This window comes from Monodon monoceros, unplaced genomic scaffold, assembly GCF_005190385.1.
Source record: "Monodon monoceros isolate NGI ecotype Baffin Bay Population unplaced genomic scaffold, NGI_Narwhal_1 Super_Scaffold_19, whole genome shotgun sequence".
NCBI lineage: Eukaryota > Metazoa > Chordata > Mammalia > Artiodactyla > Monodontidae > Monodon > Monodon monoceros.
The window spans coordinates 18,782,029-18,808,566 of NW_021703775.1; the positions used below are offsets into that span (position 1 = coordinate 18,782,029).

General features: G+C 36.2%; 1 protein-coding gene across 4 annotated transcripts in view; it reads right to left on the bottom strand.

Moving 5' to 3' along the window:
• The window catches only part of CTNNA2 (catenin alpha 2), a 1,229,110-nt gene that overhangs the window by 36,016 nt on the left and 1,166,556 nt on the right, over nucleotides 1-26,538 (bottom strand). For 3 of the 4 annotated variants that reach the window (XM_029231356.1, XM_029231354.1, XM_029231355.1), the window contains 2 exons: nucleotides 19,134-19,239; nucleotides 7,613-7,747 (listed from right to left, as the gene is read on the bottom strand). In XM_029231356.1, coding sequence (XP_029087189.1) covers nucleotides 7,613-7,747; nucleotides 19,134-19,239 — 241 coding nt within the window. The remainder of the gene's footprint in view (nucleotides 1-7,612; nucleotides 7,748-19,133; nucleotides 19,240-26,538) is intronic. The other variant, XM_029231357.1, reaches the window with a different exon arrangement.

A 26,538-nucleotide genomic window follows, 5' to 3' on the forward strand; every position in this document is an offset into this window, starting at 1 on the left:
AAAGATTAAAGTCTAAATTAAGTTTGCCTTCAAGAAAATAGGATTAGGATGAAATATTTAAAATATATTTATTGCCCAGAAGGAAAATGACTATTAAAGATAGAGTAAGACAATGTATTGTGAAGCAGTAAAAGAAATCTGAGCTAAAAATCCTTCACATTGCCTATCCAGAAGTCTTTCCTATTTGTAAGATACATGGGCCATAACACGGAACATATTTCTCTTCTAAGGGTTGTGATCAAAGACATATTTTATAAATCATTTAAATTAAGCTGGAGAAAGCATTTGACATAATCTGTAGGGACAGAATGTAGACAATAGTAAGTTAAACACAGTTTTATTTCTAGAATAGAGTAAACAAAGAAAACCAGTGAATACAGAGGTAGTTCAACAGACACCCTGCTGTTCCAGCTGAGAATGCTAAACAGTAAGATGAGAAACTAAATGGGGAAAAAATGAAAACAATAGACTCCACAATCTAACAAAAGCACAATGGATGGAAAAATTTATCCTTTTCACAAAAAGTATTTGCTATTAGAGATAAAGAACTTTGAATTCTGTCATCCAACCAATATTTAGCACCATGCCTTTTACATTGTTTAAATGCAATGGAAACATTGAATTCAATGAAGTAAAATATCCTTATGAGAACGAGCAATAAATACATTTCTTTGAACTCTGATTGTTATATTGTCGTTAGAAATTAGGAACGGATAATGGAAACACTGGTCTTTTCCTAGAAAAACATTACTCCTGTCTCAGTTTTGCTATGGGGGTCTTTTTATTTCCTTTATTTTGAGTCATCTGAGGTCATGGAAGTTTGTGCAAAATCAATAATGAAATTCCCAGATAATGTTTGTATATGGTTTTAACATTCATATTCTCTTTTTTACTTATTTATATCTTTTATATCAACTTATTCATACTTTATCTTCTCTTGAGGCATGTCCGAGTAGGAACAACAACAACAAAAAACAATAGATTTAGGTAACCCATTCAAAATAATGTATTTCTTGACTAGAGCTGATGAATTGAAGTGTATACAGGAAAACCAAAAAAGAGGAAATGAGTTACAGATACTGTATCTAAATAAAGGTATTCACTCAACACTTTGGTTTCTCATAATTATTTGGTTCAACTGAAGGGAACAGTTAGATCTGGGTTGTTCTCACATATCCAAAACTACTTAAAAATGGGGGGTGGGATGTAGTTCTTAAGACACTACTACAGACATTCATTATTAAAACTATAGATTAATAAAGAACATCTTAGAATGAACTCAGACAATTATCACATATTGACAATATCTCAGAATTAGAACTTGTCTCATGGGAAAATGGTACAAACCAGTGTATCTTAAATAGGTTTGCCTGTGTTTCACAGATATCAAAAGATATATGCAATCATTGTCCCTCATCTAGGTACCTCCCGTGTGTCTAATTTCCAAGTTTTCTCAAAATATTACTATTCATTTGATGCCAAATAATCCTCAGAATATTAACTAAAATTTAAGGCATTAATTACTAACCAATAAAGTATTTGCCTTCCTTCTTTTAATTCGAGGCTTTTGAAACTTGAAAAAATTCTAAAACCCAAAGGAAGGAAAGTTCATTGATTCAATGACAGGTATTGGCATTGACATTTCTGACTCAGAGACACTCTTCCTAAAGCCACTAACCCCTTCTACTCTTACAAGCAATGATGCCCTCAAACTAAAATAGAAACTGCTCAGCTCACAAGTTCAGGTGATTCAATCAAATCAATCCACTGAGTAGATCCAAGTTAGTTTAATCCATGTCTCCAGTCAAGGTCAGAAGAGTTACTTGCTTGGCTCACATACCAGTTTTGCCACAATAGAGTCTGTTTTCTTATTTTAGGATGAGAGCATTAGACTATAAAGTCTTTTTCTATGCATAAAACAATTCAGTAAGATAACCAACTGGTTTAATTTCATCAGTGGATAACTGATTTTTTTTCAATGAACGGAATTGACCATCTTGATAAGTTTAGAATCAGTATCTTTAAGTATGTAACTGAAGAGTTACTTCTTATAGCAGAGCAGTATACCTTCCTCATTTGTGCAAGATTATTTGAATTCAGGGAGACAGCTTGCGCTGTGGTGCTACAGACATAAAGCTTCCTATGATGCCTGACACCCAAGGAGATTTTTTCCTTTTCTTATAAAAATTCTTATTTCCAATTTCTTCCAAAAATAATACCTTGAGTTTGTTAAATGTCACTTTTATAACACTGTGACAATGAATTTGCACTGCAAAAACACTGAAGTGTTATTTTTCTCTGAAGGTTTGCATAATTTGTGTTGTGCAAAAATCAATGACAATGTACATTGACACGGATGTACCGGAGGAAGACTTAACGCAGGAATCAGAATTTAAGTGGCTATAGTTTTACCATCATAACAGATTAGCGGGCAGGTTGTTGGGAGAAAGATTGAATTATGCAACAACCCATCATACTAGTAGATTAAGTGCAAAGAACTACTGCCATTCTGAAAATGATAAATACCTGTTTAATTTTCTTATCGGTACAGAGTATCTCCACTACCTCTCCATTCAGATTTATAATCTGAAGTTTGTTTTAATTTTACCTCCCTGGATCTGGATTCTCCTACTCTCCCCAGATCAGAAAAAGTCCTTTAAGCCCAAATACTTAATGGCTTACCCTCTGGAAGGTCTGGATAAAATTCTTTGGAACGGCTGTGAGTTGTCTGAACACATACCCTTTTGTTTAAATGAAGCACAGAAGTGGATTCCAAACCTAAACTGAAAACTAGCAATTTAGATTTTTTCCCATTACTACTATACTTTGATCATTGGAGATAATCGAGAATTGACAATAGACAGAATCAGAAGATATAACAAAAATGACTCTTTCCCCAGAAAGGGTTGTTTAAAGTACAAGTCTACACAACTGAGTACAACGCTTGTTTCAGTGAACGTTTCATTCCATTACAAAATACTGACACTTTTTTTACAGAGTGAACACAGAAATTTTCAAGTAAAATGTAATTCTCATCTCAACAAAACACAATTATCTATATCTATATCTATATATATTTATATATACACATATATATGGCATTGTACAAATATATATATGTATATATATGTATATATGTATATATATATATAGTACATATATATAGTACAAATATATATGTATATATATGTATGTATATGTATATATATACATACATATATATACATATATATATACATGTATATATAGCTTGGTACAAATAAACACCATATTTGCCCCCAAACTGTATTGTATTGAATCAGATATGTCACAGTTGTCAACCATTTGTTCAGTTCTTGATTACTGCTTATTTAGGGAACAAGGAATTTAAGTGTCAAATCACATGTATTTGTTGTGTGCATACATGTATGCATATACATATAGCATATATGTATCTTCGATCATATGCCAGTGTCAGGTAGGATTGATTTGACTGTTTTCAGTTTCCAGCATTTTTATGAATATTTTTCATTTATCATCATGAATATTCATGTTAATTTTAATTTAGTCCATTTTTTTAATGATATGAAACATAGGCTATAAGAGTGACTATAATTGACCCTTATTCTACAATTTTCTCTTTACCAATTCAAATTCTACTGGTGTTGCAAATTATACTTGTTCACCTTGTCAAACCTCTCCATAACCCAATTGAGAGGAATTCAAATTTGGAAAGGAGAGATTAAAAGACAAAGAACAAAAGTGCACATTAGGGCAAATTACTCATCCCTCAGGGATAGGTCAGGGTTCCATTCAATCAGCCTGAGAACAAAGGGAACTAACATTCCTCACCTCTAAACTCTGTTCTTATATTTTGTTTGCATGAGAAAAGGCATTTATATGCAATAAAATCTATTAACTTTGTAACACTTTCATGGGGAGTCAGCTATAAGTTATATCAGCATCCCTCCATCTCTGATCTGAACATCAAATCCCTGTCCAGAGCAGGGTTATTGCTCCTGTGCTCTGGTTTCGTTGTTATAATGGGGCTCCTGTTTTATTTGAACTTTAAAAAAATAATGTACGTGGAATATTTCCATTTTATCAGAATGCTTGATATTCAGCATTCTATGTTCTAAAACCCTGTTTTTGTGTTTCCAATCTCATTGAGAATAATGTGCAAAGTATAAACCTTTGGGTAGCTAAAGATAATCAAAGGTTATAAAATGGTTTTCATTTCTCCAGTTCCATGTGTATATCTCCATTTTTAAATTTAAAAGGACCTATTAACTCCTCTGAAACCTAGTGAATAAAAACTAATTAAAACACAATAATCAAATATACAGGTAATTTCCATAACATGACATTGGAACTTATTTGTATTCAATATATATCTCCATACTGAAAAAAGTGTGGCTCAGCTTTTCTCTCATGATGAATATAACGCTGTCACCTTTAATGGATATTACCTGCACTAAATTAATTTATAATACGCTATGGTTAAGTTTCTCTTTCCTTTGTTTTATCTTTTCCCTTCTTTCATGCTTTTTCCTTCTTATCTTCCATCCTTTCCTCTTTTTCTTCTTTTCTTCCTTTAATGGTCCTTTTTCCAAAAAGCATGTAAACTGGCTTAAGAGATTAAACTACCAAACACTAAACTAAAAAGCAAATAAAGCCAGTATATAAACTATCAGGCTGTTTAATTGTCTGGGCTTTAGCTTCTTCCACATTCTCTCTAACATTTTTATTACTCTCTTAGTTTTTTTTTTGTTGTTTTGTTTTTTTTTTTAATCCCCTTTCCCATTACCTGCTTAGCAATCAGGTTGAGCTGAATTGGCTCACAAATATGCATCTTATACTTTGAGATTTAATAAGAATGGCACCTTTCTGCTGTTGAGAAAAGTTTAAGCCAATAACTTTAGAAAATTTATTGCCAGCCAGAAAACTAATGGTGCTTCTTAGACAGCAGTTGTGTGAATGAGCATATGTAGGCACATTTTTAAAATTTGCTTTATTTCTCTAGTTCCCATGACTCGTGAAGAGCTTTGGCATCCACTGCCCCCATGACCTGTTGAAATTTCCTGAGCTACCTCTCAAGCCAAATGCAAATATAACAGAAGAAGCCTTTCCCAGTTTGAACACACAGACTCACATAAAACATATACATGCTGACATGGTATATGTGCATTTTGTTTAACATAAGCTCATCATGCCAGCATGAGACTATAAAAACATGGTGCTCAGTTTTGAAATCCAAATCATTTTCCTTAGCAAAATGGAAACAATCTACCCAAATCTCTGCTGTTTTAGTAGAAGCTTTGACTTCTTACAAATATACCTTCCTGGAGGCTTTTGCGTATTTCAGGGAAGAAGCCACAGCTTTGAATCCCATGTACATAACGACACAGGGAAAAAGGGAGGAAGATTCAAGTATTTCTCTTTTTTTATTGCATTTTATACTACAGGAGCTTCTCCTTAAAAAATATAGCAACTTTGTCATGCCAGACAACAAAATAAATGGGGCTTAAAGCATGGGTGCACTTTCTTGGCAAAATCATTGAAAAGTTTGTGTGTATGGGGTCTCACATTCTTGACTCTTTCAGAACTTTGAAGGCAGTCATTTGTGGCTATTTTGCAAAATAAACATATTGATTTTTTTCTCCATTGGCCATCAGTGAAGGAGGATGAAGAATAAGATGGAGGCAGAAGTGGCAAAGACAGCAGACTACACAGGCAGGTATGGCACCAAATAACAATCAAGCTTGGAAAAAAAATCATGAAGAGACCAAGAGCAGGCCCATAACTGAGCAACATAAGCAAACCTTTATAATGCGTTTCACTCAGAATTATTATAAAGTTGTATAACATTCCTCTAAAAGAAGCCTTCTCCCATGCAAGGATTTATGAACATTGCCAATAAGACTCAAAGAAGGAAACAGGCTTCTTGATGGTGTTCTCAATCTCAAACACCTCTGCAAATGCCAACAATGCAAGTGATAAAAGCCAGTGATGGTTTGGACTACATCTAAATGAGGAAAAGACAATGGAAATGAAGCTCTGGAGGCAGTGATGAACAATGGGTACTGAGAGGATGATGGAGAGTAACTCTGCCAGTAAAACTCGCTTAGATGAGGTTGTGGAGTCTGAGATCCACAAAGATGCTCTGTGCATCCATATAAATAATAAGATTTAGAAAGTAACAAATGAAAGCACACAAGGCAAGCTAAACAAAAAGCACTCGGTTCCACAGGTGCTATATACAGATGGACATGAAAGCTGAATGGTATGGGAAACTATACCATTGAGGCTGAAGATAAGAAAGGAAGCAAGGGAGATGCAATGTTTTGATCACTTCTTGGCAGAGAGAATCTTGGTTATTACCAACTTGGCAGAAAGGACACATTGCAAGACAGATTGCTCTTGGTTGTTGAAGAATGTTGAAGCAGGATCATTTTGGAAATGCAAAGAGGTGACTATGCTTTGGGAAGAGGCACAAAACAGCAATTTACTGGGCTCTAGGTGAGACTGCATGGAACAGGCTTTCCAAATGGCATCTCCATGCAAACCAGATCAGCTCTTTTCCCAGCTATGTTTTCTGCAAGCCAAACAATATAGGAACTGAAATCTTTGGGTTCAAGAATGATTTTTCCACATATTTTTTTTATCAAATGGTCAACCTGCTGAATTTCTGAAAATGGCTTGAGGAAGAACTGAGCTTCATGACCAATCTGATTTTCACAAGGCATTCACCATATTGATAATGCTCTGTTCCTGGTAATGCCACACTTAAAATGGCAGCATCATGGTTGACTGGGAAAAGAACTAAAGATAGCAGAGCCACACTTTGGAATTTGCAAATAGTTTATAATAGATGGCACCTTGTGTTGAAAGAAAGGGACTGAGGGAGGAAAAGAAGCCAAGGTGAAGAACCTCAACACATACATTGGAAATCTTGCCAAGAAATCATGATTCTTCTATTCATTGAACTTCTTGTTTCTTTTCATTTGATTAAAATGGGCCAGATACTTATATTTTCATGAGAAGGGAAACACTGAAGTGATTGAACAAAGGATATATAATTGTTAGTGTTTGACAACCATGTTAGTTTTTGGCAACAGCACATCAACCTGTGTTAAATTCAAACATTTTCTGGCTTTTAAGTGTTACTGATAACCTAGTATGCATTGGAACCTGATGAATGAATTCCTATTGTTTTCATCATCTCTAACATGTGAACACAATCCACACATAGAGAGGCTTGCTCCTGAACAGAGAATGAAAATTGCTAGGACTAACAGAGGGAAGTAGACTTACAATGAGTAAATATACAAAAGCCCCAAATAATTATAATAGTCACAGCTTGGCAATGAGTTTCCAGACTATGAAATTAGTTTTCTTGTGAAGAATGGAGATTTTACAAGGCTAGTATAAACATGGGGTAATTGGAAAATCAAACTGTTCTTTGTGAGTTATTGTAAGGTCTGGAATAATAGTGATAACATTTATTTAAAAAAAAAAAAACTCCCTATAAATCACTGTAGTTTGGGGTTTTTAGCAGTACTGTTGCCAAGAATGCTTGCCTTGGAAGTACAACAGTGGGAACTTGAATTGTGAAGCCCAGGTCCCAGCTTACCCCTGACACAATGAGCTCTCCTCCCAGATTCTGTACTTCGGCTTTCACCTTGCTGCAGATATTAAGTTGATGGCAATACAAGGCAATTCGTTGAAGGTAGGCTAATAAATCCTGCTTACATGCTGAATCAGGACACTATAAAACATTAAAAAAAAAGGTCATCTCAATTAGTACGTACTCTTCAGTTTCTAATACTTGCTATATAAAAGCTGTGAGAAGAAAAGATTTCACTGTCATATACCTTAATTACAACCATTCAACTTAACTTCTTTATAGTGCATTTTAGGAAGGCCACAGCCAATAGGTTAGAATGGTTAGCTCTACTTTGATAAATTCTATACAAAAAATATTGATGATCTCCCGGAAAGTCTTATTGGGACTTCCGGATACATTTATGAGTATTTTACCAATTATCTTCTAAACTGCTAAGAAAACAATATTCTATAGGTTTTTCCCGAGTGGCCCATTCAACGTTCACTACATGCAAAGTTATTTTAACACAGAGAACAAAGCAACAGGTGCTAGAAGGAAATCATCCTGTGTGGCAGTCTCTCTGCCGTAGTACAAGATAGAGTTTTAATTCAGTTAGTTGGGGGAAAATGCACTTGTTTCTTTTGGCTTTCTAAGACAAGTATCATTCACTAAAGGAACTCTATTATACTTCTTGGAATTCCATATTTATCCAAATTTTAGCAACATGATAAACTTCCTTTAAACAAGAGACTCTGAGAAGGATCAAGACCACTGTAAAAGAAAAAGATTTGAGTGAAATGAATTTGAAGCCAATTGAAATAAGCTCATAAGTGTAACAATAAGACCCTTCAAAGGATGCACCAAAGATTTTGAATTCTCAAAAAAATTCTGGTGACCATAGATTTTTAATTCTCTTTGTAACTTAAGTGGGTAGATATCCATCAAATACACACTGAGCAGAGCTGAACACTTCCACAGACATTTACATGATTCCCTAAAGCATTTCTGAAGCTTCAATGCCAATGGCTATCCAGTAATTGAAATATATTTCTATTGCTATCCAAAGTTCAGCTCAAAATTCTCCAGGACATTCTATTGTTCCGACTCAATCTGACACTTGCAAAGGACATATAATCACCAGATCCTTGATGAAACATTGTAAGAAATGAGTACCTACAGCCCAAACCAAAGTATGTTATTTAGAATAAGAGTGTGAGACAAAGACTCCAGCTAAGTTTCCTTCAAGCTCAAGAAAGGGAATTCTTTCATTAATACTGTGAAGCCAGTCATTTGACACAGCTATTTATCTAATAAATGACAAAGGGGTCTTTTGTATACATAACACTTACCATTGTGGTATTTTTTTCACTAACTGCATTTATCAAGAAAGAATCCCACAGAGACTGTTTTTAGCTTCCTACAAGTACTTAATACTGTAATATTTATCCTACTCCAGAGACTCATATACTGAAAAGAAATAACTTTAAAATGATATCTCCCTAGAGGGCTGACAAGGCTTTTGATACAAATACCTTGTAGCAAATTAAAATGGAAGTTCTATCTCAATGGAACAGTAATTAAAAATGCAACAGTCTGTAAAAAGTTTATATTGTGTGCATATCTCAAATCTTCATAAAAATATTTTCCAGCAAGATAAAGGCAAGCAACAGACATTTTGGAAATGCTCATTCTATTCTATTATTTAAACTAAAGTATTTAAAACACACATAAAGGCATGATGGGCCAAGAAAAATAACTCTTATACCATGGAAATAGTAGAAATGTATGCAAAATTTGAGAAAGAAATGCCCCATTCAGATGAAGCATTAGCAAAAATTGCAAGTTGCTCCACAATTGATGATAAGAAGAATACCACAAAGAGAGTGTTATGTTTAACTTCATCTCTTTTTTGTTGTTGTTGTTACATCATCAGTAAATAGCATTTTAATATTTTGTCACACTCTCAAAATACCTCTCGAATCCTGGGATATTTGTGTGTGTACATGTGTGGTGTGTTTTCCAGATACCAAAACTGTTTGGGGTTATGCTTCATGTTACATGATTGTTGGAAATAAGTATCCAAAATTACAAAATCAAAAATAAGAATCACAATAAAAAACTATTGACCTCAAGGAGCCTAAACATATTGAGAAATAGTTTCAGCCACTGAGATTCAGAGTATAATGGAAAGGCCATCCAAACTCCATCCACTCTCACTCCTAAGGAGTCTGTCCAAACACAACCTGGTTTCAGAACCACCCACCAATTTCTGGTCATTCCACTCATTCCAACATTTTGCAAACAATTCCCTCAACATTTGCAGAAAAAATGCAGCATTCTTTCCTGGCTGGCACATTTCTGTATGTTTGCATGTATGCATGAATATTTTCAAGTAAGTTCGTTGTCTCTCCTCTCTTTTATTTTTTAAATTTTTTAAAATTAATATTATTATTTATTTATTTTTATTTTGGTTGTGCTGGGTCTTAGTTGCCACACACGTGCTCCGTAGTTGAGGCCAGCAGCTCCTTAGTTGTGGCGTTTGAACTCTTAGTTGTGGCATGCATGTGGGATCTAGTTCCCTGATCAGGGATCAAACCCATGTCCCCTGCAGTGGAAGGCAGATTCTTAACCACTGCACCACCAGGGAAGTCCTTCCCCTCTCTCTTTTTTTTTTTTTTTTTTTTGCGGTACACGGACCTCTCACTGTTGTGGCCTCTCCCGTTGTGGAGCACAGGCTCCAGACACGCAGGCTCAGTGGCCATGGCTCACAGGCCCAGCCACTCCACAGCATGTGGGATCTTCCCAGACTGGGGCACGAACCCGTGTCCCCTGCATCGGCAGGCAGACTCTCAACCAATGCGCCACCAGGCAAGCCCCCTCCCCTCTCTTTTACATGAACTTCCTGGGTTACATATGGAGCTCAACCTATGTTGCAAACTGTAGGAAGCTTGGCAGTTGGCATTGTCCTGAAATTAGCAATTTAATAATGTTACAAATTTCAATTCCTACAAATTTCAGGAAATTCTCAAATTATGATAATATTTAAATGAATTAACTATACTATTGAGTATTCCTCAAAAATGCAAAAGAAAGCAGAAAACATTCCCTCAGATTAGCCATCATATGTATAAAAAAAGTTAAATTGAGACAATCTGTAGGCTTATTTTAAATGTAATCCTAATAGTTTAATCATGTATTTTTCTTTTCAGACTTTGGAAGATGAGTAAATCTAGTATTGACTTGAAGGATTCTAAAATCGGGGATGCTGAAGACAACAAGGATTTAGAGAAACAGTCATATTAAGGAATGAGGGAGAACAATTATAGTAAGCAACTCAAAAATCACAGGAGGGCCAGGAGGGGAAGATGGCAGAAGAGTAAGACGTGAAGATCACCTTCCTCCCCACAGATACACCAGAAATACAACTACGTGTGGAACAACTCCTACAGAACACCTACTGAACGCTGGCAGAAGACCTCAGGCCTCCCAAAAGGCAAGAAAGTCCCCACGTACCTGGGTAGGGGAAAAGAAACGAGAAAAAACAGAGACAAAGATAGGGATGGGACCTGCACCAGTGGGAGGGAGCTGTGAAGGAGGAAAGGTTTCCACACACTAGGAAGCCACTTCGCGGGCGGAGACTGCAGGTGGCGGAGGAGGAAAGCTTCGGAGCCGCGAAGGAGAGCACAGCAATAGGGGTGTGGAGGGCAAAGCGGAGAGATTCCCGCCCAGAGGATCGGTGCCGACCGGCACTCACCAGCCCGAGAGGCTTGTCTGCTCACCCGCCGGGGCGGGCAGGGCTGGGAGCTGAGGCTCCAGCTTTGGTCGGAGTGCAGGGAGAGGACTGGGGTTGGCTGCGTGAACACAGCCTGCAGGGGTTAGTGCACCACGGCTACCCGGGAGGGAGTCTGGGGAAAAGTTTGGACCTGCCAAAGAGGCAAGAGACTTTTTCTTCCCTCTTTGTTTCCTGGTGCGCGAGGAGAGGGGATTAAGAGCGCTGCTTAAAGGAACTCCAGAGACGGGCGCGAGCCGCGGCTAAAAGCACGGACCCCAGAGACGGGCATAAGACGCTAAGGCTGCTGCTGCCACCACCAAGAAGCCTGTGTGTGAGCACAGGTCACTATCCACACCCCCCTTCCGGGGAGCCTGTGCAGCTCGCCACTGCCAGGGTCCCAGGATCCAGGGACAACTTCCCCGGGAGAATGCTCGGCACACCTCAGGCTGGTGCAATGTCAGGCAGGCCTCTGCTGCCGCAGGCTCGCCCCACACTCCATGCCCCTCCCTCGCCCCAGCCTGAGTGAGCCAGAGTCCCCGGAGCAGCTGCTCCTTTAACCCCGTCCTGTCTGAGCGAAGAACAGACACCCACTGACGACCTACACACAGAGGTGGGGCCAAATCCAAAGCTGAGCCCCTGGGAGTTGTGAGAACAAAGAAGAGAAAGGGAAATCTCTCTCAGCAGGCTCAGGAGCAGCGGATTAAAGCTCCACAATCAACTTGATGTACCCTGCATCTGTGGAATACATGAATAGACAATGACTCATCTCAAATTGAGGAGGTGGACTTGGAGAGCAAGATTTATTATTTTTTCCCCTTTTCCTCTTTTTGTGAGTGTGTATGTGTATGCTTCTGTGTGAGATTTTGTCTGTATAGCTTTGCTTCCACCATTTGTCCTAGGGTTCTATCCGTTTTTTTTTTTCTTTTTAAAATTTTTTTTCTTAATAATTATTTCTTATATTAATAACTTTATTTTATTTTATCCTACTTTATTTTATTTTGTTTTATCTTCTTTCTTTCTTTCCTTCCTTCCCTCCTTCCTTCCTCCCTCCCTCCCTTCTTTCCTTCCTTCCTTCTTTCTTTCTTTCTTTCTTTCTTTCCTTCCTTCCTTCCTTCCTTCCTTCCTTCTTTCCTTCCTTCCTTCCTTCCTTCTTTCTTTCTTTCTTTCTTTCTTTTGTTCTTTCTTTCTTTCTTTCTTTCTTTCTATCACTTTTATTCTGTGCCATGTGGATGAAAGGCTCTTGGTGCTCTAGCAAGGAGTCAGTGCTGTGCCTCTGAGGTGGGAGAGCCAACTTCAGGACACTGGTCCACAAGAGACCTCCCAGCTCTACATAATATAAAACGGTGAAAATCTCCCAGAGATATCCATCTCAACACCAGCACCCAGCTTCACTCAGTGAACGTCAAGCTACAGTGCTGGACACTCTATGCCAAACAACTAGCAAGACAGGAACACAACTCCACCCATTAGCAGAGAGGCTGCCTAAAATCATAATAACTCTACAGACACCCCAAAACACACCACCAGACATTGACCTGCCCACCAGAAAGAGAAGATCCAGCCTCATCCACCAGAACACAGGCACTAGTCCCCTCAACCAGGAAGCCTACACAACCCACTGAACCAACCTTAGCCACTGGGGACAGACACCAAAAACAATGGGAACTACCAACCTGCAGCCTGCAAAAAGGAGACCCCAAACACAGTAAGATAAGCAAAATGAGAAGACAGAAAAACACACAGCAGATGAAGGAGCAAGATAAAAACCCACCAGACCTAACAAATGAAGAGGAAATAGGCAGTCTACCTGAAAAAGAATTCAGAATAATGATAGTAAAGATGATCCAAAATCTTGGAAATAGAATAGACAAAATGCAAGAAACATTTAACAAGGACCTAGAAGAACTAAAGATGAAACAAACAATGGTGAACAGCACAATAAATGAAATTAAAAACTCTAGGTGGGATCAATAGCAGAATAACTGAGGCAGAAGAACGGATAAGTGACCTGGAAGATAAAATAGTGAAAATAACTACTGCAGAGCAGAATAAAGAAAACAGAAAGAAAAGAACTGAGGACACTCTCAGAGAACTATGGGACAACATTAAATGCACCAACATTCGAATTATAGGGGTTCCAGAAGAAGAAGAGAAAAAGAAAGGGACTGAGAAAATATTTGAAGAGATTATAGTTGAAAACTTCCCTAATATGGGAAAGGAAATCGTTAATCAAGTCCAGGAAGCACAGAGAGTCCCATACAGGATAAACCCAAGGAGAAACATGCCAAGACACATATTAATCAAACTGTCAAAAATTAAATACAAAGAAAACATATTAAAAGCAGCAAGGGAAAAACAAAAAATAACACAAAAGGGATTCCTCATAAGGTTAACAGCTGATCTTTCAGCAGAAACTCTGCAAGCCAGAAGGGACTGGCAGGACATATTTGAAGTGATGAAGGAGAAAAATCTACAACCAAGATTACTCTACCCAGCAAGGATCTCATTCAGATTTGATGGAGAAATTAAAACCTTTACAGACAAGCAAAAGGTGGCACAGTTCAGCATCACCAAACCAGCTTTACAACAAATGCTAAAGGAACTTCTCTAGTCAAGAAATATGAGAGAAGGAAAAGACCTACAATAACGAACCCAAAACAATGAATAAAATGGCAATAGGAACATACATATCGATAATTACCTTAAATGTAAATGGACTAAATGCTCCCACCAAAAGACACAGATTGGCTGAATGGATATAAAAACAAGACCCATATATATGCTGTCTACAAGAGACCCACTTCAGACCTAGAAACACATACAGACTGAAAGTAAGGGGATGGAAAAAGATATTCCATGAAAATGGAAACCAAAAGAAAGATGGAGTAGCAATTCTCATATCAGACAAAATAGACTTTAAAATAAAGACTATTAGAAGAGACAAAGAAGGACACTACATAATGATCAAGGGATCAATCCAAGAAGAAGATATAAAAATTGTAAATATTTATGCACCCAACATAGGATCACCTCAATACATAAGGCAAATACTAACAGCCATAAAAGGGGAAATCGACAGTAACACATTCATAGTAGGGGACTTTAACACCCCACTTTCACCAATGGACAGATCATCCAAAATGAAAATAAATAAGGAAACACAACCTTAAACAAGATGGACTTAATTGATATTTATAGGACATTCCATCCAAAAACAACAGAATACACATTTTTCTCGAGTGCTCATGGAACATTCTCCAGGATAGATCATATCTTGGGTCCCAAATCTAGCCTTGGTAAATTTAAGAAAATTGAAATTGTATCAAGTATCTTTTCCGACTACAACGCTATGAGACTAGATATCAATTACAGGAAAAGATCTGTAAAAAATACGAACACATGGAGGCTAAACAATACACTACTTAATGATGAAGTGATCACTGAAGAAATCAAAGAGGAAATTTAAAAATACCTAGAAACAAATGACAATGGAGACACGACAATCCAAAACCTATGGGATGCAGCAAAAGCAGTTCTAAGAGGGAAGTTTATAGCAATAAAATCCTACCTTAAGAAACAGGAAACATCTCGAATAAACAACCTAACCTTGCACCTAAAGCAATTAGAGAAAGAAGAACAAAAATACCCCACAGTTAGCAGAAGGAAAGAAATCATAACAATCAGATTAGAAATAAATGAAAAAGAAATGAAGGAAACGATAGCAAAGATCAATAAAACTAAAAGCTGGTTCTTTAAGAAGATAAACCAAATTGATAAACCATTAGCCAGACTCATCAAGAAAAGAAGGGAGAAGACTCAAATTAACAGAATTGAAATGAAAAAGGAGAAGTAACAACTGACACTGCAGAAATACAAAAGATCATGATTACTACAAGGAAATCTATGCCAATAAAATGGACAACCTGGAAGAAATGGACAAATTCTTAGAAAAGCACAACCTCCTGAGACTGAACCAGGAAGAAATAGAAAATATGAACAGACCAATCACAAGCACTGAAATTGAAACTGTGATTAAATATATTCCAACAAACAAAAGCCCAGGACCAGATGGCTTCACAGGCGAATTCTATCAAACATTTAGAGAAGAGCTAACACCTATCCTTCTCAAACTCTTCCAAAATATAGCAGAGGGAGGCACACTCCCAAACTCATTCTATGAGGCCACCATCACCCTGATACCAAAACCAGACAAGGATGTCACAAAGAAAGAAAACTACAGGCAAATATCACTGATGAACATAGATGCAAAAATCCTCAACAAAATACTAGCAAACAGAATCCAACAGCACATTAATAGGATAATACAGCATGATCAAGTGGGGTTTATTCCAGGAATGCAAGGATTCTTCAATATACGCAAATCAATCAATGTGATACACCATATTAACAAATTGAAGGAGAAAAAACATATGATCATCTCAATAGGTGCAGAGAAAGCCTTCAACAAAATTCAACACTGATTTATGATAAAAACCCTGCAGAAAGTAGGCACAGAGAGAACTTTCCTCAACATAATAAAGGCCATATATGACAAACCCACAGCCAACATTGTCCTCAATGATGAAAAACTGAAAGCATTTCCACTAAGATCAGGAAGAAGACAAGGTTGTCCACTCTCACCACTCTTATTCAACATGGTTTTGGAAGTTTTAGCCTCAGCAATCAGAGAAGAAAAGGAAATAAAAGGAATCCAAATCGGGAAAGAAGAAGTAAAGCTGTCACTGTTTGCAGATGACATGATACTATACATAGAGAATCCTAAAGATGCTACCAGAGAACTACTAGATCTAATCAATGAATTTAGTAAAGTAGCAAGATACAAAATTAATGCCCAGAAATCTCTGGCATTCCTATACACTAATGATGAAAAATTTGAAAGTGAAATCAAGAGAGCACTCCCATTTACCATTGCAACAAAAATAATAAAATATCTAGGAATAAACCTACCTAAGGAGACAAAAGAACTGTATGCAGAAAATTATAAGACACTGATGAAAGAAATTAAAGATGATACAAATAGATGGAGAGATACACCATGTTCTTGGATTGGAAGAATTAACATTGTGAAAATGACTCTACTACCTAAAGCAATCTACAGATTCAATGCAATCCCTATCAAACTACCACTGGCATTATTCACAGAACTAGAACAAAAATTTTCACAATTTGTATGGAAACATAAAATACCCCAAATAGCCAAAGCAATCTTGAGAATGTAAAACGGAGCTGGAGGAATCAGGCTCCCTGGCTTCAGACTATACTACAAAGCTACAGTAATCAAGACAGTATGGTACTGGCACAAAAACAGAAAGATAGATCAATGGAACAGGATAGAAAGCCCAGAGATAAATGCACACACATATGGTCACCTTATCTTGATAAAGGAGGCAGGAATGTACAGTGGAGAAAGGACAGCCTCTTCAATAAGTGGTGCTGGGAAAACTGGACAGGTACATGTAAAAGTATGAGATTAGATCACTCCCTAACACCATACACAAAAATAAGCTCAAAATGGATTAAAGACCTAAATGTAAGGCCAGAAACTATCAAACTCTTAGAGGAAAACATAGGCAGAACACTCTATGACATAAATCTCAGCAAGATCCTTTTTGACCCACTTCCTAGAGAAATGGAAATAAAAATAAACAAATGGGACCTAATGAAACTTCAAAGCTTTTGCACAGCAAAGGAAACCATAAACAAGGCCAAAAGACAACCCTCAGAATGGGAGAAAATATTTGCAACTGAAACAACTGACAAAGGATTAATCTCCAAAATTTATCAGCAGCTCATGCAGCTCAATAACAAAAAAGAACAAACAACCCAATCCAAAAATGGGCAGAAGACCTAAATAGACATTTCTCCAAAGAAGATATACAGACTGCCAACAAACACATGAAAGAATGTTCAACATCATTAATCATTAGAGAAATGCAAATCAAAACTACAATAAGATATCATTTCACACCAGTCAGAATGGCCATCATCAAAAAATCTAGAAACAGTAAATACTGAAGAAGGTGTGGAGAAAGGGGAACACTCTTGCACTGCTGGTGGGAGTGTGAATTGGTACAGCCACTATGGAGAACAGTATGGAGGTTTCTTAAAAAACTACAAATAGAACTACCATATGACCCAGCAATCCCACTACTGGGCATATACCCTGAGAAAACCAAAATTCAAAAAGAATCATGTACCAAAATGTTCATTGCATCTCTATTTACAATAGCCCAGAGATAGAAACAACCTAAGTGTCCATCATCGTATGAATGGATAAAGAAGATGTGGCACATATATACAATGGAATATTACTCAGCCATAAAACCAAACAAAATTGAGCTATTTGTAATGAGGTGGATGGACTTAGAGTCTGTCATACAGAGTGAAGTAAGTCAGAAAGAGAAAGACAAATACCGTATGCTAACACATATATATGGAATTTAATAAAAAAAAAATGTCATGAAGAACCTAGGGGTAAGAGAGGAATAAAGCCTCAGACCTACTAGAGAATGGATTGAGGATATGGGGAGGGGGAAGGGTAAGCTGTGACAAAGCGAGATAGAGGCATGGACATATATACACTACCAAACATAAAATAGATAGCTAGTGGGAAACAGCCGAATAGCACAGGGATATCAGCTCGGTGCTTTGTGACCGCCTGGAGGGGTGGGATAGGGAGGGTGGGAGGGAGGGAGACGCAAGAGGGAAGAGACATGGGAACATATGTATATGTATAACTGATTCACTTTGTTATAAAGCAGAAACTAACACACCATTGTAAAGCAATTATACTTCAATAAAAATGTAAAAAAAAAAAAAGTCATAGGAGCCTAGGACCATCTAAGGGGGAGGAAACAATTCAAAAACTTTCACTGTCTCCAGAGAGCATAACTGTTTTGTAGTCTAGTAGGCAAATTCATGCTCATAATATTTTCTCCATGTAAATAGCAGTTTATGTAATATTCTCTATTTCAGAATCTTAATTTATATTTTAAAACATTTTCCTTTTAAAACAGTTCAAACTGTAAGCCACTGGTTTCTTAAAGAGATGAGCATCAGCTATCTGGAAAAGTATATTGCCTAAAGTACCCTTAAAAGAAATGGCCCATTATTGCAACAAGACATATTTAGAACAGGATTTTAGAGTTCTAATTCAGCAAAATAAGATGAAAAGTGTGGAAATAAGCTCAAACACTCAACATTCAGATTGTGAACTATTTTAACATGTATCTTAGTTCAGTCTAAAAGCATAAAAGATACTATTGAGAATTTCATTAATCTCTGATGCCCTTTGAGTCTGGATGAAAATAAAGCTGAAATCTGGATGTTCTTGACTATGTGGATTCATCCCATTTATCCTAGAGCATAAATTATTATGAGAGCATCATTACAGTGAGATCAGTTATAACCAGAAGTAAAGTTCTTTCTTTTTCTTCCTCCTTGTGCAGTGTATTTGACTTTCTGAATGAGGACAGCCGGGATCCATGATTCCTTGTGGATTATGTCTCTTAAAAAGTGGGTACTCTTCTTTCTCAAGGAATTTTGATGATTGGATTTACTAGTCCCTCTGAACTGAACCTACCTTTGGCATCAACTCAGTCTCCACAGAGTTAGAGGCCAGTTTGTAAAATGGTAGCGATTCTCTACAATTCATTCTTCGGGGGCATTTTATAGAGTGCATAAAACCCATTACAGAACGCAAGAGCTAGTTAATGACCCCACTCAGCATGTGCTTGCTCTTCTGTCTTATATTACCTGATCAGCCACAGCTCGGGCTAATTTGTCCATTCGAGAGCCTGCTTCGGCAATTTTCTTGGCGGCATTAATCACATCAGATGTATTTTTCAACGGGCCTTTGCCTCTGAAAAAACAGACACAACATAATTAGAAATCCACTTATGACAGGAAATAGACACACCTACCATATTGTTTGTCCAGGACTCTGCTTTTGTATTTGATTTGGCTCTGACCAAGTTAGAGGAAATTTGAATGTTTTCTTGATTCACTTCAATTTCCATGTAAATAATTCAATTTACTTGCATTCATTTTTAGGGAATATTTTTCCCTATTTGGATGTGCATGCTCACATTTTATTCTTTACATGCATTTCTATATATTTTAAACAGTGGTCCCTTAAAAAATATGATCACCACAAGAGCAATGGGAATTTAATATGTAAATGCTTACCATGTGTCTATGCTGTTGTATATACATTTGTCTTCATAACAACCCTAACAAGTAGGCATCATCATTCCCATTTTAGAGAAGAGAAAAATAGACTAAAGTGAATAACTCATCTAAGCTTATGCAAATCATGTGATAAATTCTAAATTTAAATCAGAGGCTAGCCAAAATAAATGCACATGCATTGTCTTTCATACCATGCTCTGCACTATTATTATGTTAATTATATTTTTAAGTCCACTTTGGCTCCTTAAGAAGCCACTGTCTCTTGTCCATAACTGGGAACTGTTTGCAAAGAATTTCAGAAATCTGCTGAGCTCTTACTCTTGCTGGTTTATATGTTTCTGGGACTGACTTACGAAGGAAGACGCACAGAACACTGTGTGACAGTAGATGTATTTATGCTGAACCATTTTCCCAGTATTTTCACATAAGGCTTTCAATTAGGTGAACTGTTTAAAATTACTTGTCTTTTAAATATTTATTAGAAAGGAAAAGGAAATTATGCTGCATCATAAATCTTTAAACAAAATGTTGCATATGATATGATTTTTCTTCACTTTTCTTGAGAGGTAAATAAAATAATAGACTAAATACATTCATCCTTATATTTTTAGCATTGTTACTGGTCTCCTTATATGCATCTAAAAATCAATGCATTTTTTAGGTCTACAAACTTATAAACCTATAGTTAAGACATGTGGTAAAATATAGAGAAAAACCACTCAGAAGTGATTTATTTAGAATGCATAGAGACTGGGCAATGATTGCCATTGTTATATAATAATGTTTTATAAAATGGAAGCCTTAAAATGACTTTAGAAAATAAATGTAAATGAAGGGCATTTTGTTTCCCTCTTAATTTTGCCTCTGGCATTTTCAGTGTTAGTAGGTAAAAGTAAAATATATTGTGTTCATGTCAGTGCTTAAACACGTACATAGGGAAATTCAAAGCAAGCTATTTCATTTTGCTGTGGTAACATTAACTCTTCCACAAAAGACACTGATTATTTTTCAGTTGTTGTATAGATTTTTAAAATATGGACAGAGATTTTACATGTGAATTTGATATAATATGGATGAATTAAAGAATCTGGACAATTGGGCTCCCATTCTCTCACATTATTTTTTTTAAATTATCTCTAAATAAACTTTTATTTTGTTTTTGGTTTATATTTTTAAAGGAAAGGTTAGAGGCAGAATCTGTTAATATTTAATATTACTCTCATTATTGTTTATTTCTCTGTAACTTCCAAACCTTAGAAAATCTTTTTTGCAAACTTACTCTGACAAAATATTTGTTGTTACCTTTTGCCTTCATCTTAACCCATTCACAAAGGGTTGCACTATGCTTGATTTTTCATTACTAACAATCTTGGTGTTTGTTTGCTCCAAGAATTTCAAAGGACTTGAGGAAATGCTTTCTCATGAACTTTTCATGATAACTTTCAACAGTTGATTGACTCTGACAAAATGTGCTAAGTTAATAAAGAACATTTATAGAGACTTGAATTTGTTTGAGGCTGAGACTCCCATATTGCAGCTAAAGCATGATTAGAAGCATGTCTTTTGTGATTACACCAGAGACTACAGTACATAGACTCACTATTATATTGTATTTAAAATTTTGAGACTTTAGAGGTCACATTGCAGACTCAATTCAAATGTTTGGAATCACAAGTTGATGACAGGGATGTATTACAAGAAACTAGAGAGCAATGTAGAAATTTGGGGATCATCAAATATTTCCTCATTTTCTGATTGAGAAAGCTGAAACCCGAAGAGGAAGCGAAGTGACCTGCCCAAGACGATAATGCAGAGAGTGATAAGAGAGAGAAAAAGGACTGCAACCTCTGTGTCCCTAATCACAATTTAGTACTCTTTTTGCTATATTCTGATGAGATAGCTAAAGTAGTAATCTCAGAGAAACACAAATAGCCATAACTACAGATATTAATATGCAAGAAATAACAAAAACAATAATCATCTGACTCAAGAATTTAGAAAGTAGGAAGAAACTAATAAAAATCACTAACATGTGGAATCTAAAATATGGCACAGATGAACCTATCTACAAAACAGAAACAGATTCACACACATAGAGAACAGCCTTGTGGTTGCCAAGGAGGAGGGGGGTGGGGGAGGGGAGGACTGCGAGTGTGGGATTAGCATATGTAAACGATTACATATAGGATGGATAAACAACAAGGTCCTACTGTATAGCACAGGGAGCTATATTCAATATCCTGTGATAAACCATAATGGAAAAGAATATTAAAAAAAATGTCTCTATTACAGAGTCACTTTGCTGTACAGCAGAGATTGGCACAACATTGTAAATAACTATACTTCAATAAAAAATTAAATTAAAAATATAAGAAGAGATTTATGAGTTAGAAAATAACAGAACACAGAAAATAAATAAATCGATTCCAAAAAAAAAGGAAGGCAAAACTGATATAGAAAATATACTTAGCTTGCTATCAAGAAAAAAATAGGAGAAAAATATTCTAAAGTAAAAAAAGGTAAGATTTAAATTATCTTAAAAGAACAGAACATTTGAAGCATTACAATACTAGTTTCCTCAAATACATGTAAAGAAATTTGAGAACATGGATGAAATAACTTTCTAGGAAAATATAATTTACCAACACTGGCTAGAAAGTAGATTTTGAAAACTCTAAAGAATCTGATTTCCATGAAAGAAATAAGTAAGGCTGTCAGAGAGAAAGCTGGTCAAAAAATCAGTAAATCCAGATGGTTTCTCAGAGGAATTTACTAAACCTTTAAAACAGGGGTCCCCAACCCCTGGGCCACACAGCAGGAGGTGAGTGGCAGGCAGGCAGGCAAGCAAGCTCCCTGCTCCCCCCACCCCATAGTCTGTGGAAAAATTCCAAAAACTGGTCCCTGGTGCCAAAAAGGTTAGGGACCACTGCTTTAAAAATAAGATAATCCCAATGCAATTTAAATTCTTCCAGAATATAGGAAAAGAAGAAAGACTTCAAAAACAGTTTCATTAAGTAACATAATACTGATATTGTCAGAAGCACCTAATACAAATTATTTATTTAAGATTCTGCACAGCAAAGGAAACCATCAACAAAATGAAAAGGCAACCTACTGAATGGGAGAAAATATTTGCAAATCATAGATCTGATATGGGGTTAATATCTAAAATATATAAAGAACTTAACCAATAGCAAAAAAGAAAATAATCCAATTTAAAGACAGGCAGAGGGCCTGAAAAGACACATTTCCAAAGAAAACATACAGATGGTCAACAGGTACATGAAAAGGTACTCGACATTACTAATCATCAGGGAAATGCAAACCAAAACCACAATAAGATATCACCTCACACCGGTCAGAATGGCTTATATCAAAAAGACAACAAATAACAGACGTTGGCAAAGATGTGGAGAAAAGGGAACACTTGTGCACTATTGGTGGGAATATAAATTGGTGCAGCCACTATGGAAAACAGTATGGAGTTTCCTCAAAAAATTAAAAATAGAACTGCCATATGATTCAGCAATTCCACTGCTGGGTATTTATCTGAAGAAAATGAAAGCACTAATTTAAAAAATATATGCACTCCTATGTTCATTGTAGCATTATTTACAATACTCAATATATGGAAGCAACCTAAGTGTCCATCAATGGATGAATGAATAAAGACAAAAATAAATGGAAAGACACCTCATGTACATGGATTAGAAGACCTAATATTATTAAGATATCAATACTACACAAAGCAATCAATGTAATCCCTATTAAAAACCCAGCAGCAATTTTGCCAAAATAGAAAAATCTATCTTAAAAAATCATATGGATTATCAAGGCACCCCAAATAGCCAAAACAATCTTAAAAAAGGACAAAGTTGGGGGCCTTACTACAAAGCTACAGTAATCAAAACAGTGTAGTACTGGCATAAAGACAGATGTATAAAATAATGCAACAGAATAGAAAGCCCAGCAGATTTTTGACAAGGTTGTCAAGACCATTCAACAGGAAAAGGACAGTGTTTTCAACAAATGATATCGGGAAAATTGATATCTACATGCAAAAGAATGAAGCAGGACCTTTATCTTATACCATATACAAAAATCAACTGGAAGTGGATCATGAGAGCTAATCTATACATATTTTACAAGAAAAGTTAAGGGAAAAACTTCATGATGTTGGATTGGGCAATGATTTCTCTCATGCGACACCAATAAAACAGGCAACAGCAACAACAAAAATAGACAAATTTGACTATATCAAAATTTTTAAAACTTCTGTGCATTGAAGGACACAATCAACAGAATACAAAGGCAGCCCACAGAATCAGAGAAAATATTTGCAAATCCTATATCTAACAAGGGGTTGATATCCAGAATATAGAAAAACTCCTAGAACTCAACACTAAAAATTAATCAGCCTGATTAAAAAACGGGCAAAAGACCTGAATATACATTTCTCCAAAGAAGAATACAATGGCTAATCAGCACATGAAAAGATGTTCAACACCACTAATTGTTAGGAAAATGTAAATCAAAATCACAATGAGATACCATCTCACACTCATTAAGTTAGTTACTATAAAAACAAACAAAAACAGAAAATAAGAAGTCTTGGCGAGGATGGGAAGGAGTTGGAACCTTTGTGCACTGTTGATGGGAATGTAAAATGGTGCAGCTGCTATGTAAAACAGTACAGTGGTTCCTAAAAAAAAATAAACATAGAAATACCATGTGATCCAGCAATTCCACTCCTGGGTATATATTCAAAGAATTGAAAGCAGGGTCTCAAAGAGATATTTGTACACCCATGTTCATAGCAATATTATTCACAATCCAAGTGCCCAAGAATAGATGAATGGATAAGTAAAACATGATGTATACATTCATTGAAATATTATTTAGCCTTAAGAAGGAATGAAAGTCTGACATGTACAATATGGATGAACCTTTAGAACATTACGCTAAGTGAAATATGCCAGTCACAAAAAGACAAATGCTGTATGTTTTCACTTATATGAGATACTAGAGTAGTCAAATTCATAGAGACAGAAAGGAGAATGGTGTTGCCAGGGGTGTTGCCCAGAAAAGATCAGAAGTCTGAGTCTTCCTATTAGTGGAAGGCAGTATGGACAAAGGGACTAGTTCCACTGGCTGTAGTTCCCAGTCCCAAAGTGATGGTTTATACCCTTTGTCTTTCCCTAACTTAATCAGGTTCTCTACTTTGGGCATTTTGAAAGGTGCTTTGAGGAATCTTGTGACCTTAAAGACAAAAGCCATCTTATTGTTCCATTTGGAACATGTTTTTAGTTTTCTTGGAAAAATATCAAGCCATAGAATTGGCTCTACTGTATAGGTTCGTGTAACCTTCTCTCTTTTGCTAATAGGGGATTCTTATACAAGGGTCAATATTTGGAAGCTTTCCCAGGAAATGGTCACTTCCAAAAAAAAAGAGAATCATGGAAAGCTATTACTGCATTACTGCTATCCACAATTTAACAACTAATTCATATTTATTTCATGAAAAGGTAATAGGTATTAATGAGAAAAATCAATGTGTGAGTGCATTCTGAGTCAATGTACTCAGTACCCAGAATTCTTAAATTCTGAGTTAATCCAAATTAAAAACATTTATTTACTATAGTTTTCTCAGTACCTCTAACAGATCAATATATGATGTGACTCTCCAGTAATGAGATATAGTAAGTAAGGAGTATATTTGTAAATATACTGAATCATAGAAGCCTGTTTTCAGAACCACAGTCCATAAAACATAGTTGGGAAATACCACTTTCACCAATTAGCTGAAGCAGTCTAAAGACAGCGCAGTGGAAAAGTTGTATTAATCTGGGGATTAAAGATAAATCAGGTGAGACTGTAGTACCATAAGTTGAATTATTCAAGGAAGTAACATTTATATGATGGTCTTGAAGTAGAAATACAAATATGCACAAAATTGAGAAGGAATCTAAGGGTCAGTAAAGGTAGGCCTTGGATAGCAAACTCAAGATTTTTATATTATTCTATGAAAAGAGGAAAGAAAGTTTTGGTGCAAAGGGAGCTAGATGGATGTCCTTTAATGGCCAGATATGGCATGGCATGAACTGACAAGAGTCAAGATTTGGAACCGGAAGACCAGTCAAGCTGTCACTTGGGCTGAAGCCCTGAGTGTCCATACCAAGGCAGGAATGAAATTTGGGAATAGCAGGCTGATTACATGATTCTTTACTTTAGCAGTAGATTGTACCCTGAAAACTTTTTGTTTTAGCCTGAACCCAGTTCCTTTCAAGATCAGAACTTACAGTTGATCTCAAGAGACAGCTTTGTCCCTTGCTGTACAATTAAACTTGGGTTTCTTTCCTGAACTGCTGCCATCTGCACACCTTTTGTTATTGGGATACAAGACTGGCCCATGCTATTTCTTTCTGAAAGTGACATGAGAGGTATGGATTCACCCTATGCAGGACAGCATTTATGCCATCACCATGAGATGATGAACTGTTTCCTGTTCAGTTCTTGGAAGTCAAGAACTGAACAGGAAACAGACATGAGGCATAATCAGTTTTATCCACCATGAAGAAGTTATTACACAAATAATGAGGCAGAACCTCTCCAATTTTAATAATAATGGAGTGGATATCATTGAGATTACTGAATCAAATTAATGACTTAGCTACTGATTGGAATAAAACAACAAAATAATAAATGCAAGTTTTTTTTTTCTTCTACCCAAACACCCTTTAAATGTAAGATCTGAAGAGAGTAGTCAAGTTGCAATTCCTACTCAGCTATATCCTTTCCTTTAAATAAGGGAACATAATACGTAAGAGCCATTAGAGGTATAGAGCTGAAATTATTCCTTTTTAAAGTGGAAAATGCAAGGCTAATAATGCATAGGGTCAAGTGCAGTGAACTTATGGGAGAGGCACAAAGAAAGGCTCAAATTAGCTACCTCTTTGCATGGCAGATGGGG